General features: G+C 53.7%; 1 protein-coding gene across 1 annotated transcript in view; it reads right to left on the bottom strand.

Annotated features, from left to right (window-relative positions):
* The window catches only part of LOC137431904 (nck-associated protein 1), a 343,894-nt gene extending 328,702 nt beyond the window's left edge, over positions 1–15,192 (bottom strand). Inside the window, exon 1 of the mRNA XM_068123738.2 lies at positions 15,022–15,192. Within this exon, the coding sequence (XP_067979839.1) occupies positions 15,022–15,126 (105 nt within the window). The 5' untranslated portion in view covers positions 15,127–15,192. The remainder of the gene's footprint in view (positions 1–15,021) is intronic.
* Positions 15,193–18,176: the final 2,984 nt, after the last annotated feature.

Below are 18,176 nucleotides of genomic sequence, written 5' to 3'. Positions count from 1 at the left end.
CTACTCCTTTCAGATCACTTCCCATCGGCTCAGAGTTGATGATCATGACAGCCTTCCACCAGAGCGGCTGATCAAAGGTGATGATTGGGGTGACACCATGACGTCGTGCATGCTCACTGATGAAAATCAGGGTCGTATATATGCATGTGCTGTCGCTGGAATTCATGTCTATCATTGGTAGAAACATGACATCTGCCTTGCCAGGGTGGTCACCACGACGTACGAACTGCATCATACCTGACCATGCATGTCTGGGTGTACCAAACAGGATTGATGTCTTCCACAGGATGTCAAGATTCTCACATGAGTTCTGGACCTTTAGATTGAAGAGCTTCTGGTAGATCAGTGGCGTCATTCGCAGCTTTCGTCTTTGTGATACCGTATATGCACCCTTCCAACCATTGCGACGTCGAAGGAAGTTACCTTAACCCTGGGAATTGACCGGCTGCATCGAGTTACAGGGGTGACGGAAGCAATCATTCCCATGCCATGGAAGGTGCCATGGCCATCGAGCGTGCGAATATTATGGTCGACATTGTCGGCAGCATACTGGACAAACTCTGTCGTCATGTTAGGAATGTCTGTTCCGTGTGATTGAGCAGCATTTCGCTCAAATTGGAGCACCTGTTGGTATAAGCAGCAGAACTCGTGATGATGAAGGGAGTCGAGGAGGAATCTTGATCCGAAGTGGTGATACAGTTGCACGCCCAAACCAAACTGCAGTGGTGTCAGCAGGGCTCTCGGTCTGGTTGCTTGCATCATTGCTTGTCCAAATGATGCCACTTTGACGCCAGCATTCTTCCCAGCAAATAGTCCTTCCAATAGCAAATAGTCCTCCTTGACGCCAGATTTTTGTGATTCTTTGGCAATACAAGATGGATAGACCATGGGATGTTTCCATGGCTTTGATGACTTCTTTGATCAGTTTAGCAGCTGCCTGTACAAGTTTTATCTTCTCTTCAGCAGTGTTAGTTTTCTGCTGCTGCTTTATGTAGTATTCCTGTAACACCTCCCTGGCTGTTGTCCTGAAGGTAACCACGTTTGGATTTCCATTAATCTCTGTCTGGATTATCCTCTCACCAAAGTGTTCATGCAGCCTCGTCTTCATGTGGGTGTAGCCATATGCCTCATGTTTTGTGTCTGACAGTTTCTGTTGCATAAGGGTAATGAGATCATTGACAGTGATCTACTCGTCGTCATTTTCTTCAAGATATTTTGCAACATCCAAGAATGCTTCAGTCTTCTCATCAGCTTTAGGCCTCCCAAACTTTGCTCTCATGGAGATTTCCGTGTTCATCTGCTGAGCCATGGGTATCTGCTTCTTTGTGCGGAAATTGACGCTGCAAGTCTGATGGTACACTGCATCTGCAGCGTGCAGGTCATGAACATGCAGAATTGGTGCCTTGACAGTACCTGACCAATCATCTGCTCGTTCGCGACATGTTGCCAGGAGCGTTTCTTTGAATTCAATGGTCTTGACTTGAAGAACTTCCTGCTTCTTCCTCTTTCTTCCAAACGTTGCTGGTCTACCACAAAAAAGGCAATCAGTCTGGAAAGAGAACCTCTCCTCAGATGACCTAAGTACTTGTCTGTCATTGTTTGTGCTTGGTTTGACTCTTCTTGCTTGGTGTCCTTGGCTATCTGTTGTGGGTGACAGTATGTGCGGCGACAGTCTTTGTGTACCTTTTCTCCAGGCACAGTGTGAATGCTGTCTTTTCTTGCGTTGCTGGCCTGGTTGATGGCAGAACTTCCCTTTTCTCCAAGAGTTGATGCCGTTGACCCTCTCTCGTCTATAGATTTCTTGCAGATGGCACACACTTCAGATACCTCCATGGCTGAAAACAGAAACCACTATCTACACTTAGTAAACATCAAACACTTCATATTATCACAACTGAAAGATGCCCATTGCAAAAATATATAACATGGAAAAATATTGCTCTTACTGCTACTGCACGCTTTCTTACTAGGAACTTAACACTACTTATTTTACAAATTTTTGTTTTACTCAAAACGAAATCTTTTCAGAAGATACACAAGAATATCCTTTTTGACTCCAACAAAGAATGAGCATGACCTCTAATCATCAAAATAAGATCAGAAGCAGATACCCCATTGCTAAAAAAACAAACTACATAGATGCATTATGCATTATTCTTATCTTGTTGTCCCAAAATGACCTTGATGGTGACCTCGTAGAGTTTCTGTGACCTTATATCACCAAAATAAGATCAGAATTTGATTCCTCGACCCCCAAAACCCATAAAAAATGATATTACTCATGATTGTTTTGCTTTTGATTTTTTTAATAACAATTGTCACGAAGACGGATAGCACCATATTGGATTTTGCCGATTTGAGAACTTCCCCCCAGAGGATCTCTTAAGACTTTTTTGGGGTCAAAGAGGATATATTCAGGGACACAAAACAAGTGAGCGAGTTTTTGTTGCAATTAGTGTGAGGTCTTACATACAAAATGCCTGTACTAAAGTGGCAGCAAGTGGTAAAATCCAAAGCTGCCAGAAACCAAAGACAAACTATAAATCTCAATGGACGTGGCTACACGAGCATCTTCCATGATGTTGGCCCTGGCACAAGGAGAGAGGGGTGCAGCAGTGGTAGGGGAACATCAACCATGATGGAGAAGCTCTCAGATATTTTCCTGGTGAAAAAAAACCTAAAATGGAGGAGGAGAATCTACCGAGCGATGCTAGCACCCTCCATGATCAAATTACGTACGGCTACATTGGGAAGTCTTTTCTTTTTTGCATTCTGCCTTCAAGTGTTCCATAGGTGTGTTGTGTGCGTGTTGATGGTGTGTTGTGCGTGTGCCGTTGGTGTGTTGTGTGCGTGTGTGTGTCGTGTGTGTGTCGTGTGTGTGTCGTGTGTGTGTCGTGTGTGTGTCGTGTGTGGTGCGTGTCGTGTGTGTGTCGTGTGTGGTGCGTGTCGTGTGGTGTGTGTGGGTCGTGTGGTGTGTGTGGGTCGTGTGAATTTGTGAATATGTAAAGGAAAATAATATAATTCATTACCTCCGCCACTGAAGGTGGATGGAGGTTATGTTTTCACCCCTGTCTCTTTGCTTGTCTGTCTGTCTGTGAACAAGATATCTCAAAATGTTGTGGACGGATTTGGACGAAATTTTGCGGAGGTATTGTGTGTGTGAGTGTGTGTGTGCGCGTGCGTGCGTGTGTGTGTGCGTGTGTGCGTGCGTGCGTGCGTGTGTGTGTGTGTGTGTGACGAGGACGAAATGATTAGATTTTGGTAAAGATCCGGATCCGGCTACGAGAATTATTAAGCGATTCTTCATCATTGGGAGATTGGGCTGAAAACGATACAACACAACAACAACATGCATTTTAAGGCCATTTTCCCTGCTAGAGCAGGGGTTAGCCTTGAGGTCCCCATGACAATCTTCTCCATTTTGCCCTATTTTCTGCATCTCTCCTTGTTAACCCCCTTGCCCGCATTTCTTCTTCCACCATCTTTAGCCAAGTCTTTCTCAGTCTTCCCCGTCCTCTACTTCCTTCTACATTCATTTCCATCACTCTTCTCAACCAGTCACTTACATCCTTCCTCACCACATGACCAAACCATCTCAACCTTTTCCTCTTCACAGCATCAATCACAGGCTCTATTCCCATCATCTTTCGCAATTCATCATTTGTCTTCCTCTCTCTCAACGACACTCCGCACATCCACCGAACCATTCGCATTTCCACCCTTTCCAGGCTTCATTGCTGCTCTACGTTCATTACCCATGTCTCACTCCCATAAATCATAACACTTCTCACACATGCAACATACACCTTTCCCTTCAGCTTCAACGACACTCCCCTCCTCATCAGCATGTCACTCAGTTCCCGAAACTTCTTCCATGCACATCTCACTCCAGCAACCGTTGCCGAGTCTGATCCACCTTCTCCATTCAGCATGTCCCCGAGGTAGCAAAATGTTTTCACACCTACCAGCTTCACGCCATCTTCAAGATCCAACTCAACATTTCCTCCATCTGGAGCTCCCTCTGTGCACACCTTACACTTGAATGTAGCTGCCGCACTAGTTAATGACCCTCTCAGACCACTACATTTTTGATGAACCCACTCAGCGCACATTGTACATTGGATGGGGTTCACTCCGACACCCTTCCTGCACACAGCACATGGCCACTTCCCAGTTCTTTCCACCTCACCACATGCTTTACCACTTGCCATCACCTTCGTCTTTCCGATATTCACCTTCAGACCTTTTGTCTCCAAACATTCCTTCCACTTGTTCATCTTTTCCTTCAGTCCATCCATACTTTCCGCAATCAACACCAGATCATCTGCATACAACAACTCCCACGGTAAACCCTCCTTTACGTTCCGAGCCAGCACCTCCATCACAGCCACAAATAGTAGTGGACTTAGTACCGACCCCTGATGCGCTCCCACCTTCACCTCAAACTCACCACTGTTCCCGTCCTTCGTCCTTACAGCTGTGCGCTCTTTTGTACATTGCCATCACTACTCTGATCAACCATTCCTCCACTCCTAACTTCCTCAATGCCCATGTCAATACTTCACGTGGAACCCCATCGAATGCTTTCTCCAGATCAACAAACCCAAGAAACAACTTCTTCCTCTTCTCCATGTACTTCTCCTGCAACTGCCTCACAATAAAGAGCACGTCTGTCGTTCCTCTTCCTGGCATAAATCCAAACTGCATTTCGTCGAACTTCACCTTCTTCCTTATCCTCCTCTCCAACACCCTTTCCAATACCTTCATTCCATGCTCCAATAACTTTATCGCTCAGTACGAGCCACACTCCAGAGGGTCACCTTTCCCCTTGTATAGAGGGACGAGGGTACTCAGTTCCCAATCCACTGGAATGTGGCCTTGTTTCACCACCAGATTACAGATCTCTGTCATTCTCTTCACACCCCAACTTTCTGCTGCGTTCAACATATCTCCCACAACTCCCGTCAGCCCTCCCACTTTTCTACTCTTCATTGCTTTTATCGCTTCCTCAACTTCCTTCTCAGTTATCTTCTCTGCCGGTCCTAAAACTGGGTTACTCTCTATGTTGCCATCCCATTCATTCTCTGTATTCAACCGTATATCCATATATCTTTTCCATCTGCCTTTAATTCCATCTGGGTCCACAACGATTTGTCCCAATTCATCCTTCAAGCAACTCACCCCCATCACATCACACCTCTTTCGCTATCTGCTTTGCAATCCTGAATACCGCTCTCTGACCCTCTTCTGAATCCAAGCGTTCTCCGAACATTTTCCTACATGCCTCCTGCGCCTTTGCTACCTCTTTCTTTGCAGCCTTCTTGGCTGCCTTATAACTTTCATGCTCTGCTGTTTCTGCTCCCGTACCCTTCGCCCTCTGCCACTCCTTGAACTTCTTCCTCTTCTCGTCAATCCTCTTTCCAACTTCATCATCCCACCACCATGTTTCCGAGTGTTTCCGAGTCCTTTTGTTCATCCACATACCTCACCAACGGCTCCCAACAGACTATCTTTCATTGACATCCAACCATGTTCAAGCTCAACCACATCCTCCTGGACTCTACTCAGCCTCTCTTTTAATGTCTCCCTTACTGTCATCTCTTTCAACCTCCACACCTTCATTCTCGGTTGGTACTTCACCCGCCGAGCTCTCCTCGCACCTTTCACCCTTATGTCGCAGACAAGCAAGTGGTGCTGTGAAACAGCCTCCTCCCCCGGGATCACCTTTGTGTCCCGGAGGTGCCCCCTATCTCGCCTACGCACCCTCAGGTAGTCAACGGTGCCGTCGACCCACCTGACGTGTATGTAACAAGTTTATTATCCTCTTTCTGGAACTGAGTATTACAAATCAACAAATCAGCTCCATCAGCAAACTCCAAAATCCTTTCATCTTCTCCATTTCTCACACCATATCCATAACCCCCATGAACTCCCTCAAAACCATCCATACTCCTTCCCACATGTCCATTTAGGTCTCATTCTACCACAACAACCTCCCCATCTTTCACGTTTTCCATCAGCTTCTCTATCACACACAACAACTTGTCCTTCTCTTCATCGCTCCGACCAACGTGCGGAGCATATCACGAGATGACGTTCACCAAGAGCTTTCCAATCATCATTTTCACCATCATCAACCTATCACTCACTCTAGTCACACTCACCACACTGTCTACAAACTCCTCAGTAAACAGGACACCAACACCATTCACACCCTCTGGGCACCTTTGCCACACAAACTTGTATTTCTGTCCCTGCCTACCCTTCATCATTCTCACACCACTTCCCTTCCATCTCATCTCTTGCACACAACATATGTCCACTCTTCTTCTGACCAACACTTCCACCACTTCTCCTGATCTCCCTGTCATTGTCCCTACATTCCATGTCCCAAACCTCAGAAACCGATCTCCACTTTGGGCTGTACCCTGCCCATATGTAGTTGTAATTGTCATGGTTCTCTTTTTGAGGCAATGTTTTTGTGGCCGGATGCCCTTCCTGACGCCAACCCTCTTAGTCGTCTCTTACGACACGCAGGGATACGGTGTACCTATTCTAATCCAGGGTACACACCGTGATACATATGCTGAAAACGATACATAGCAGGATATCTCAAAAAGTTATGCACGAGTTATGATTAAACTTGTTGGACAGGTTGGTTAGGTGACGAGATCAAGCCGATTCGATTTTGGTTGAGGTGCGAATCCAGATCCGTCCTATCAATGGGATTGGGATACAAAACATAAACTGTTCAGCCAGGTGGAGGTATGCGCTCTACCGAGTACTATTGTAGTTTGTACAATGTACCGGTATATATTCTCATCAGAGCAAACTTGTGGTTGTGCATAACAATGACCCTTGTGATAAATAAATAACCTAACAACAACTGCATGTTCAGTTCATGATTGAGAATAAACAATAATATGGAAAGAACAAGTTTTCCATATCAAAACACCTTTTAAATAATTTACATTAAAATAATTAATCATCTTCCAGAATCCTTCACCTTCATGGGATAGTAATGTTCCTGAAATGGTTATAGTGTTAAAATGGAAATTAAAAACCGAAAAACAAACACGAAACAACCAACGGGTGCGTTTAATGAAAGCGTTTCATATCAAAACGGAATCCCTCAGCATATCATTTACACATTTGTATCACAACCATTCACCGAAAGAACAGAGAGAACCCGTGGGCAGATCCAGAGCACATTCCACAACTTGGAACCACAAGGATGGGCGGGGCGGGGCACGGGCCACGGGGCGGGGCACGGGGCACGGGGCGGAGCAGAGAGATGGGAGGAAGGAGGGAGGGGTCACCACCATGTGCACAAAGCAGATAACACAAGCTCAAAATCTCTTTCGTTTACATTCCATGCGTCACCCAAGCTTCCTCTGCTGCACATGAATCGCTTCTTTCACCTACACACACACAGTCTGTGCCTTCCTCACCTATCGCTTATTCTCTACTCCACCTTTGGTAAGTTTTCTCTTCTCAATCCTATTTCTTTGTTCCAGGTTTCATATTTCAATTTCATACCCCATAACAAGTCTTCCTCTCTATTGAGTATTGTCACAAAAACTCCTTATTCTCGAACCTCATCGCCATATCCTGCTCCACAACACCTCCACCCCCCCCCCTTCATCCTCCCCCCTCCACCCCCCCCCCCCCCTCCATCCTCCCCCCTCCACCCAAATACTCACGTCCCACCAACCGCTCCCTTCTTAAATACTCACGTCTTGCAACACAGACGCACGTACACATGTTCACACGTGCACTTGTACGTGTACACAGACACACAGATATATATATATATATATATATATATATATATATATATATATATATATATATATATATATACACACACACCTATATACACCAAAATACACCTATATACACACACACACACACACACACACACACACACACACACACACACACACACACACACACACACACACACACACACACACACACACACACACACACACACACACACACACACACACACACACACACACACACATCTAATAAGTACACACATCCTGCCCACCACCCCCACTCCCACTCCCACTACTCAGGGGTAAAGATGAAGACATCTATAATACATCTTTTACTATCATAAACAAAAATAGATATTACATCTATACCGATGATTGTTTTGAATATGATGATGAACATTATGATTTTGAGAAATATTATGATAGTGATGAATCTAAAGATCAAGGGGAGGGGGAGCAGTAAGTTGGGAGGAGCAGTGAGGAGGGGAAAGCAGTGAGGAGGGACAGCAGGGGGGGGGGGAAGCAGTGAGCGAGGAGGGAAGCAGTGAGCAAGGAGGGAAGCAGTGAGCAGGGGGAAGCAGTGAGCAGGGGATAGCGAGGGGGGAAGCAGTGAGTGAGGAGTGAGGAGTGAGCAGTGAGTGAGGAGGGATCAGTCAGCAAGGGGGGAAGCAGTGAACAGGGGACACCGAAGGGGGAAGCAGTGAGAGGGAGCAGAAAAGGGGAAAGCAATGAGCGAGGGGGGAAGCAGAGAGTGGGAGAGCAGAGTGGGAGGGGTGGGGGGAGGAGGAAAAATCAGTGAAAGGGGGGAGGAGCAGTGTGTGTGGGAGGGGGAAAAGGTGGGTGGAAGCAGAGAGTGGGGGGAGCAGTGAGCAGGGGGAGCAGTGAGCAGGGGAGAAGTGAGCAGGGGAGCAGTGAGCAGGAGCAGTGAGTGGGGGAGCAGTGAGCGGCAGTGAGCGGGGGGAGCAGTGAGTGTGAGGAGCAGTGAGAGGGGGGAGCAATGAGTAAGGGAAAGCAGTGAGTGGGAGCAGTGAGCAAGGGAGCAATAAGCGGGGGGCAACAGTGAGTGGGGGAGCAGTGGGCGGGAGAGCAGTGAGCAGGGAGAGCAGTGAGCAGGGAGAGCAGTGAGAGCAGTGAGCGGGGAGAGTGGGGCGAGCAGTGAACAGGGAAAGTGGAGAGAGAGGGAGCAGTGAGCGAGGAAGAAGTGAGCGAGGAAGAAGTGAGCGAGGCAGAAGTGAGCGAGGCAGAAGTGAACGAGGAAGAAGTGAGCGAGGAAGAAGTGAGCGAGGAGGAAGTGAGCGAGGAGGAAGTGAGCGAGGAGGAAGTGAGCGAGGCGGAAGTGAGCGAGGCGGAAGAGAGCGAGGGGGAAATGAGCGAGGGGGAAATGAGCGAGGGAGCAGTGAGCGAGGGAGCAGTGAGCGAGGGAGCAGTGAGCGAGGGAGCAGTGAGCGAGCGAGCAGTGAGCGAGGGAGAAGGAGCAGTAAGAAGGGAGAAGTGAGCTAGGGAGAAGTGAGCGAGAGAGAAGTGACCGAGAGAGAAGTGAGCGAGAGAGAAGTGAGCAAGGGAGAAGTGAGCGAGGGAGAAGTGAGTGAGGGGGGAGCAGTGAGCTGGGGAACAGTGAGCAGGGGAATAGTGAGCAGGGGAGCAGTGAGCAGGGGGAGCAGTGAGCAGGGGGAGCAGTGAGAGGGGGAGCAGTGAGAGGGGGTGCAGTGAGAGGAGGAGCAGTGAGAGGGGGAGCAGTGAGCAGGGAGCCGTGAGCGGGGGAGCAGTGAGCGGGGGAGCAGTGAGCGGGGTAGCAGTGAGCAGGGGTAGCAGTGAGCGAGAGGGGAGCAGCGAGAAGGAGGCGCAGCGATAAGGGGTCGCAGCGAGTAGGGGTTGCAGCGAGAAGGGGGCGCATCGAGAAGGGGGCACAGCGAGAAGGGGGCGCAGCGAGAAGGGGGAGCAGTGATTGGGAGGGAGCAGTGAGCGAGGTATTAGTAAACGAGGGATCCGTGAGTGGGGGAGCAGTGAGCGGGGGGAAACAGTGAGTGAGGAGGGAGCAGTGAGCGAGAGATCAGTGAGAGAGGCATCAGTGAGCGGGGGGTCCATGAGCGAGGGATCAGTGAGCATGAGGGAGAAGTGAGGAGGAGAAGCAGTGAGGAGGAGAAGCAGTGAGGAGGAGAAGCAGTGAGCAGGGGAAGCAGTGAGCAGGGGAAGCAGTGAGCAGGGGAAGCAATGAGCAGGGGGAGCAGTGAGCGAGCGGAAGCAGTGAGCGAGGGAGAAAGAGCAGTGAGCGAGGGAGAAGTGAGCTCGGGAGAAGTGAGCGAGGGAGAAGTGAGGGAGGAAGCAGTGGGCTGGGGAACAATGAGCAGTGAGCGGGGGGAGCAGTGAGCGGGGGGAGCAGTGAGCGGGGGGAGCAGTGAGCGGGGGGAGCAGTGAGCGGGGGAGCAGTGAGCGGGGGGGCAGTGAGCGAGGCAGAAGTGAGCGAGGCAGAAGTGAGCGAGGCAGAAGTGAGCGAGGCAGAAGTGAGTGAGGCAGAAGAGAGCGAAGGGGAAATGAGCGAGGGAGCAGTGAGTGATGGAGCAGTGAGTGAGGGAGCAGTGAGCGAGGGAGCAGTGAGTGAGGGAGCAGTGGGAGAAGGAGCAGTGAGAAGGGAGAAGTGAGCTAGGGAGAAGTGAGCAAGAGAGAAGTGAGCGAGAGAGAAGTGAGTGAGCGAGAGAGAAGTGAGCGAGGGAGAAGTGAGCGAGGGAGGGAGCAGTGAGCTGGGGAACAGTGAGCAGGGGAATAGTGAGCAGTGAGCAGGGGAGCAGTGAGCCTGGGGAGCAGTGAGAGGGGGAGCAGTGAGAGGGGGAGCAGTGAGCGGGGAGCAGTGAGCGGGGAGCAGTGAGTGGGGGAGCAGTGAGCGGGGGAGCAGTGAGCGGGGGACCATTGAGCTGGGTAGCAGTGAGCAGGGGTAGCAGTGAGCGAGAGGGGAGCAGCGAGGAGGAGGCGCAGCGATAAGGAGTCGCAGCGAGAAGGGGGTGCGGCGAGAAGGGGGCGCAGCGAGAAGGGGGAGCAGTGATTGGGAGGGAGCAATGAGCGAGGTATTAGTAAACGAGGGATCCGTGAGTGGGGGAGCAGTGAGCGGGGAGAAACAGTGAGTGAGGGGGGAGCAGTGAGCGAGGGATCAGTGAGCGAGGCATCAGTGAGCGGGGGATCCGTGAGCGAGGGATCAGTGAGCATGAGGGAGAAGTGAGGAGGGGAAGCAGTGAGGAGGAGAAGCAGTGAGGAGGAGAGGCAGTGAGGAGGAGAGGCAGTGAGGAGGAGAAACAGTGAGCAGGGGAAGCAGTGAGCGAGCGGAAGCAGTGAGCGAACGGAAGCAGTGAGCGAGGGAGAAGGAGCAGTGAGCGAGGGAGAAGTGAGCGAGGGAGAAGTGAGCTCGGGAGAAGTGAGCGAGGGAGAAGTGAGCGAGGGAGAAGTGAGCGAGGGAGAAGTGAGGGAGGGAGCAGTGGGCTGGGGAACAGTGAGCAGTGAGCAGGGGAGCAGTGAGCGGGGGGAGCAGTGAGCGGGGGGAGCAGTGAGCGGGGGGAGCAGTGAGCGGGGGAGCAGTGAGCGGGGGAGCAGTGAGCGGGGGAGCAGTGAGCGAGAGGGGAGCAGCGAGAGGGGAGCAGCGAGAGGGGAGCAGCAAGAGGGGAGCAGCGAGAGGGGAGCAGCGAGAGGGGAGCAGCGAGAAAGGGTCGCAGCGAGAAGGGGGTGCAGCGAGAAGGGGGCGCAACAAGAAGGGGGCACAGCGAGAAGGGGGCGCAGCGACAAGGGGGCGCAGCGAGAAGGGGGCGCAGCGAGAAGGGGGCGCAGCGAGAAGGGGGCGCAGCGAGAAGGGGGCGCAGTGAGTGGGAGGGAGCAGTGAGTGAGAGGGGAGCAGTGAGCGAGGGATCAGTGAGCGGGGGATCAGTGAGCGGGGGATCAGTGAGCGGGGGATCAGTGAGGAGGTGAAGCAGTGAGTGAGGGGGAGCAGTGAGCGAGGCATCAGTGAGCGGGGGATCAGTGAGCGGGGGATCAGTGAGCGGGGCATCAGTGAGCGGGGGATCAGTGAGCGGGGATCAGTGAGCGGGGGTCAGTGAGCGGGGGGTCAGTGAGCGGGGGGTCAGTGAGCGGGGGGTCAGTGAGCGGGGGGTCAGTGAGCGAGGAATCAGTGAGCGAGGAATCAGTGAGGAGGGGAAGCAGTGAGGAGGGGAAGCAGTGAGGAGGGGAAGCAGTGAGGAGGGGAAGCAGTGAGGAAGAGAAGCAGTGAGGAGGGGAAGCAGTGAGCGAGGGGAAGCAGTGAGCGAGGGGAAGCAGTGAGCGAGGGGAAGCAGTGAGCGAGGGGAAGCAGTGAGCGAGGGGAAGCATTGAGCGAGGGGAAGCATTGAGAGAGGGGGAAGCAGTGAGCGAGGGGGGAAGCAGTGAGCGAGGGGAAGCAGTGAGCGAGGGGAAGCAGCGAGCGAGGGGAAGCAGCGAGCGAGGGGAAGCAGCGAGCGAGGGGAAGCAGCGATCGAGTTGAAGCAGCGAGCAAGGGGACGCAGCGAGCAAGGGGAAGCAGCGAGCAAGGGGAAGCAGCGAGCAAGGGGAAGCAGCGAGCAAGGGGAAGCAGCGAGCAAGGGGAAGCAGCGAGCAAGGGGAAGCAGCGAGCGGAGGGAAGCAGTGAGCGAGGGGAAGAAGTGAGCGGGGGAAGCAGTGAGTGAGGGGAAGCAGTGAGCGAGGGGAAGCAGTGAATGGGAGGGATCAGTGAGCAGGAGGGATCCGTGAGCAGGAGGGATCCATGAGCGGGGGAAGCAGTAAGTGGGAGTGGTCAGTGAGCGGGAGGGGTCAGTGAGTGGGAGGGGTCAGTGAGTGGGAGGGGTCAGTGAGCAGGAGGGGTCAGTGAGTGGGAGGGGTCAGTGAGCAGGAGGGGTCAGTGAGCAGGAGGGGTCAGTGAGTCAGGAGAAGCAGTGAATCAGGGGGGGAGCAGTGAGTGGGAGGGAGCAGTGAGTGGGAGGGAGCAGTGAGTGGGAGGGAGCAGTGAGTGGGAGGGAGCAGTGAGTCAGGGGAAGCAGTGAATCAGGGGGGAAGCAGTGAGCGTGGGGGAGCAGTGAGTGGGGGGTGGAGCAGTGAGCAGGGGGTGGAGCAGTGAGAGTGGGGTGGAGCAGTGAGAGGGAATGGAGCAGTGAGAGGGAATGGAGCAGTGAGCGTGGGGTGGAGCAGTGAGCGTGGGTGGAGCATTGAGCGATGTGGAGCAGTGAGCGAGGGGAAGTAGTGAGCGAGGGGAAGTAGTGAGCAGGTGGATCAGTGAGCGAGGGAGCAGTGAGTTGGGGAGCAGTGAGCAAGGGGAAGCATTGAGTGGGAAGGATCAGTGAGTGGGAGGGATCAGTGAGCGGGGGGGATCAGTGAGCGGGAGGGATCAGTGAGCGGGAGGGATCAGTGAGCGGGAGGGATCAGTGAGCGGGAGGGATCAGTGAGCGGGGGAGATCAATGTGCGGGAGGGATCAGTGAGCAGGGGAAGCAGTAAATGGGGGTGGGGGGGATCCGTGAGCGGGAGGGATCAGTGAGCGGGGAGGGGATCAGTGAGCGGGAGGGATCAGTGAGCGGGAGGGATCAGAGAGCGGGAGGGATCAGAGAGCGGGAGGGATCAGTGAGCGGGGGCAGTGAGTGGTGGGGATCAGTGAGTGGTGGGGATCAGTGAGTGGTGGGGATCAGTGAGTCAGTGAGTGGTGGGGATCAGTGAGTGGTGGGGATCAGTGAGTGGTGGGGATCAGTGAGTGGTGGGGATCAGTGAGTGGTGGGGATCAGTGAGTGGTGGGGATCAGTGAGTGGTGGGGATCAGTGAGTGGTGGGGATCAGTGAGTGGTGGGGAGCAGTGAGTGGTGGGGAGCAGTGAGTGGTGGGGAGCAGTGAGTGGTGGGGAGCAGTGAGTGGTGGGGAGCAGTGAGTGGTGGGGAGCAGTGAGTGGTGGGGAGCAGTGGGCAGGAGGGATCAGTGAGCAGGGGGAAATCAGTCAGCAGGGAGGCGATCAGTGAGTGGGGGGTCAGTGAGCGGAGGCAGCAGTGTGTGGGGGGGAGCAGTGAGTGAGGAGGAGCAGGGAGCGAGGGGAAGCAGTGAGCGAAGGGAAGCAGTGAGTGAGGGGAAGCAGTGAGTGAAGGGAAGCAGTGAGTGAAGGGAAGCAGTGAGCGAGGTGAAGCAGTGAGCGAGGTGAAGCAGTGAGCGAGGTGAAGCAGTGAGCGAGGGGAAGCAGTGAGTGGGGGGTGAGCAGCGATTGGGGAGGGGGGAGCAGCGAGTGGGGTGGGCAGCGAGTGAGGGGTGGATCAGTGAGTGGGGAAGGGCCGTGAGCAGGAGGAGCAGTGAGTAAGGGGGCAGTGAGCAGGAGGTGGGGGGCAGTGAGCAGAGGAGGAGCAGTGAGTGGAGGGTGATCAGTGAGTAGGGGGGAAGTTAGCAGGATGCGGGGGGCAGTGAGTAGGGGGTTGGAGGAAGTAAGCGGGGGAGATCGGAGCAGTGAGTATGGGGGCAGTGAGCAGGGGGGTCAGTGAGTAGGAGGCGGGGGGAGAAGTGAGTATGGGGGGGGGGCAGTGAGCGGGGAAGTTCAGAGCAGTGAGTAGGGGGGAGCAGTGAGTAGGGGGGCAGTGAGTAGGGGGGCAGTGAGCAGGGGAGTTTGGAGCAGTGAGTAGGGGGGCAGTGAGTAGGAGGCGGGGGGAGCAGTGAGAAGGGGGGAAATGAGTAGGAGGCGGGGGGAGCAGTGAGCTGGGGGGGCAGGGAGTAGGGGGGCCAGGGAGAAGGGGGCAGTGAACAGGAGGCCGGGGGGAGCAGTGAGCGGGGGGGCAGGGAGTGGGGGAGCAGTGAACAGGAGGCCGGGGGGTAGTCAGGGGGGGGGGGGAGTTTGGAGGACTCGTAACTTATTAGACAGACGTTTCGCTTCCTGCAGCGTTTAAACATGGTCCCCATGAGGCACATTATTACTTGCCTGGGCAAATGATGGGAATGTGGAACACAATTTGTGGAACAGTCACAGTGTTCGTTCTGAACACGGAACCCAGGTGACAAAGGTGCGTTGATGACGTTATTGCTACATTTATTAGGTGATACAAACTCCACGGACACGTGATCAGCGCGGAGTCGCGATCTTCCTTCGTCTCATTGATTAATTAACGAGTGCCGGGTTTGTTTAATCGATCATCGACTTCACAATATAATCACATGGCAGCAATTATAATGATAATCAACATGGCTCGACCTTCACACTCCACAAACTCCATGAGCCGATCCGAGGTCCCACCTTCTTAATGTTATACAGTCGCGTCAACATGCCGACTCCACGCTCCTTCAGAATGGTCAACTTCTCTGCCAGCTTCAACTGCTGGTGCATCCCCGAGCGCGCCATTGTTGTGCTGCCTGGAGAGAAAGGAAGGAAACAAAACGGAAGGGTGGGATGACAACCGGGGGGAGACTGGGCTGGTCAGGCAGGGGCGGGACTGAGGAAAGGAAACGTTTTCCGTGCTGTGTTTACAGAGGTTCGCCAGTGCGGAGGGCGGGGCTACTGTTCACTCGAGGCGGGGCTAAAGTTGACTCGAGGCGGGGCTACTGTTCACTCGAGGCGGGGCTACTGTTCACTCGAGGCGGGGCTAAAGTTGACTCGAGGCGGGGCTAAAGTTGACTCCAGGCGGGGCTACTGTTCATTCGAGGCGGGGCTACTGCTCACTCAAGGCGGGGCTAAAGTTGACTCGAAGCGGGGCTACTGTTCACTCGAGACGGGGCTACTGTTCACTGGAGGCGGGGCGACTGTTCACTGGAGGCGGGGCTCCTGTTCAATGGAGGCGGAGCTACTGTTCACTCGAGGCAGGGCTACTGTTCATTTGAGGCGGGGCTAAAGTTCACTCGAGGTGGGGCGAAAGTTGACTCGAGGCGGGTGCAAGTTGACTCCAGGCCGGTTCAAGTTGACTCGAGACCGGTTCAAGTTGACTCGAGGCGGAGTTCAAGTTCACTCAAGCAGGGTTCAAGTTGACTCGAGTCGGGGCTACTGTTCACTCGAGGTGGGGCTACTGCTCACTCGAGGTGGGGATAAAGTTGACTCGAGGTGGGGCTACTGTTCACTCGAGGCGGGGCTAAAGTTGACTCGAGGTGGGGCGAAAGTTGACTCGAGGTGGGGCTAAAGTTGACTCGATGCGGGACTAAAGTTGTCTCGAGACGGGGCTAAAGTTGACTGAGGAGGGGGGCTAAAGTTGACTCGAGTTGGGGCTACTGTTCACTCAGGGCGGGGCTGAAGTTGACTCAAGGTGGGGCTAAAGTTGACTCGAGGGGCGGGGGAGTTAAAGTTGACTCGAGGCAGGGTTCAAATTCACTCGAGGCGGACTTCAAGTTGACTCGAGGCGGGTTCAAGTTGGCTTGAGGCGGGGTTCAAGTTGGCTTCAGGCGGGGTTCAAGTTGACTCGAGGCAGGGTTCAGGTTGACTCGAGGCGGGGTTCAAGTTGACTCGAGGCAGGTTCAAGTTGACCCGAAGCGGGGTTCAAGTTGACTCTAGGCGGGGTTCAAGTTGACTCAAGCGGGGTTCAAGTTGACTCGAGGTGGGTTCAAGTTGACTCGAGGCGGGGTTCAAGTTGACATGAGGCGGGGTTCAAGTTGACTCGAGGCGGGGTTCAAGTTGACTCAAGGCGGGGTTCAAGTTGACTCGAGGCGGGGTTTTAGTTGACTCGGGGTGGGGTTCAAGTTGACTCAAGGCAGATTTCAAGTTGACTCGAGGCGGGGTTCAAGTTGACTCGAGGCGGGTTCAAGTTGACCCGAAGCGGGGTTCAAGTTGACTCAAGGCGGGGTTCAAGTTGACTCAAGCGGGGTTCAAGTTGACTCGAGGCGGGTTCAAGTTGACTCGAGGTGGGGTTCAAGATGACTCGAGGTGTGGTTCAAGTTGACTCAAGGAGGATTTCAAGTTGACTCGAGGCGGGGTTCAAGTTGACTTGAGGCAGGGTTCAAGTTGACTCGAGGCGGGGTTCAAGCTGAATCAAGCGGGGTTCAAGTTGACTCGAGGCCGGTTCAAGTTGACTTGAGGTGGCGTTCAAGTTGACTCGAGCCAGGGTTCAAATTGACTCGAGGCGGGGTTCAAGTTGACTTGAGGCAGGGCTACTGTTCACTCGAGGCTGGGCTACTGTTCACTCGAGGCAGGGCTAAAGTTGACTCGAGGCGGGGCTAGTGTTGACTCGAGGAGGGGCTAAAGTTGACTCAAGGTGGGGCTAAATTAGCCTCGAGGGGGAGTGGAGGTTGACTCGGGGGGGGGGGGGGTTAAAGTTGACTCGAGGCAAGGTTCAAGTTCACTCGGGGCGGGCTTCAAGTTGACTTGAGGCGGGTTCAAGTTGGCTTGAGGCGGGGTTCAGGTTGACTCGAGGCGGGGTTCAATTTGACTCGAGGCGGGGTTCAAGTTGATTCCAGGCTGGTTCAAGTTGACTCGAGGCCGGTTCAAGTTGACTCGAGGCGGGGTTCAAGTTCACTCAAGCAGGGTTCAACTTGACTCGAAGCGGTGGCTACTGTTCACTCGAGGTGGGGCTACTGTTCACTCGAGGGGGGGCTAAAGTTGACTCGAGGTGGGGCTACTGTTCACTCGATGCGGGGCTACTGTTCACTCGAGACGGGGCTAAGGTTGTCTCGAAGCGGGGCTAAAGTTGACTGAGGAGGGGGCTAACGTTGACTCGAGGTGGGGCTGCTGTTCACTCAGGGCGGGGCTGAAGTTGACTCAAGGTGGGGCGAAAGTTGACTCGAGGGGGGGGGGGTTAAAGTTGACTGGAGGCAGGGTTCAAATTCACTCGAGGCGGACTTCAAGTTGACTCGAGGCGGGTTCAAGTTGGCTTGAGGCGGGGTTCAAGTTGGCTTGAGGCGGGGTTCAAGTTGACTCGAGGCAGGGTTCTAGTTGACTCGAAGCGGGGTTTTAGTTGACTCGGGGTGGGGTTCAAGTTGACTCGAGGCGAGGGTTCAAGTTGACATGAGGTGGGGTTCAAGTTGACTCGAGGCGGGGTTCAAGTTGACTCGAGGCGGGGTTCAAGTTGACTCAAGCGGGGTTCAAGTTGACTCGAGGTGGGTTCAAGATGACTCGAGGCGGGGCTAAAGTTGACTCGAGGCAGGGTTCAAGTTGACTCGAAGCGGGGTTTTAGTTGACTCGGGGTGGGGTTCAAGTTGACTCGAGGCGAGGGTTCAAGTTGACATGAGGCGGGGTTCAAGTTGACTCGAGGCGGGGTTCAAGTTGACTCAAGCGGGGTTCAAGTTGACTCAAGCGGGGTTCAAGTTGACTCGAGGTGGGTTCAAGATGACTCGAGGCGGGGCTAAAGTTGACTCGAGGTGGGGCTGCTGTTCGCTCAGGGCGGGGCTGAAGTTGACTCAAGGTGGGGCGAAAGTCGACTCGAGGTGGGTTCAAGTTGACCCGAAGCGGGGTTCAAGTTGACTCGAGGCGGG

This window comes from Myxine glutinosa, chromosome 7, assembly GCF_964187855.1.
Source record: "Myxine glutinosa chromosome 7, kmMyxGlut1.1, whole genome shotgun sequence".
NCBI classification, from domain to species: Eukaryota; Metazoa; Chordata; class Myxini; order Myxiniformes; family Myxinidae; genus Myxine; species Myxine glutinosa.
This window is presented reverse-complemented; position numbering and strand designations above follow the sequence as displayed.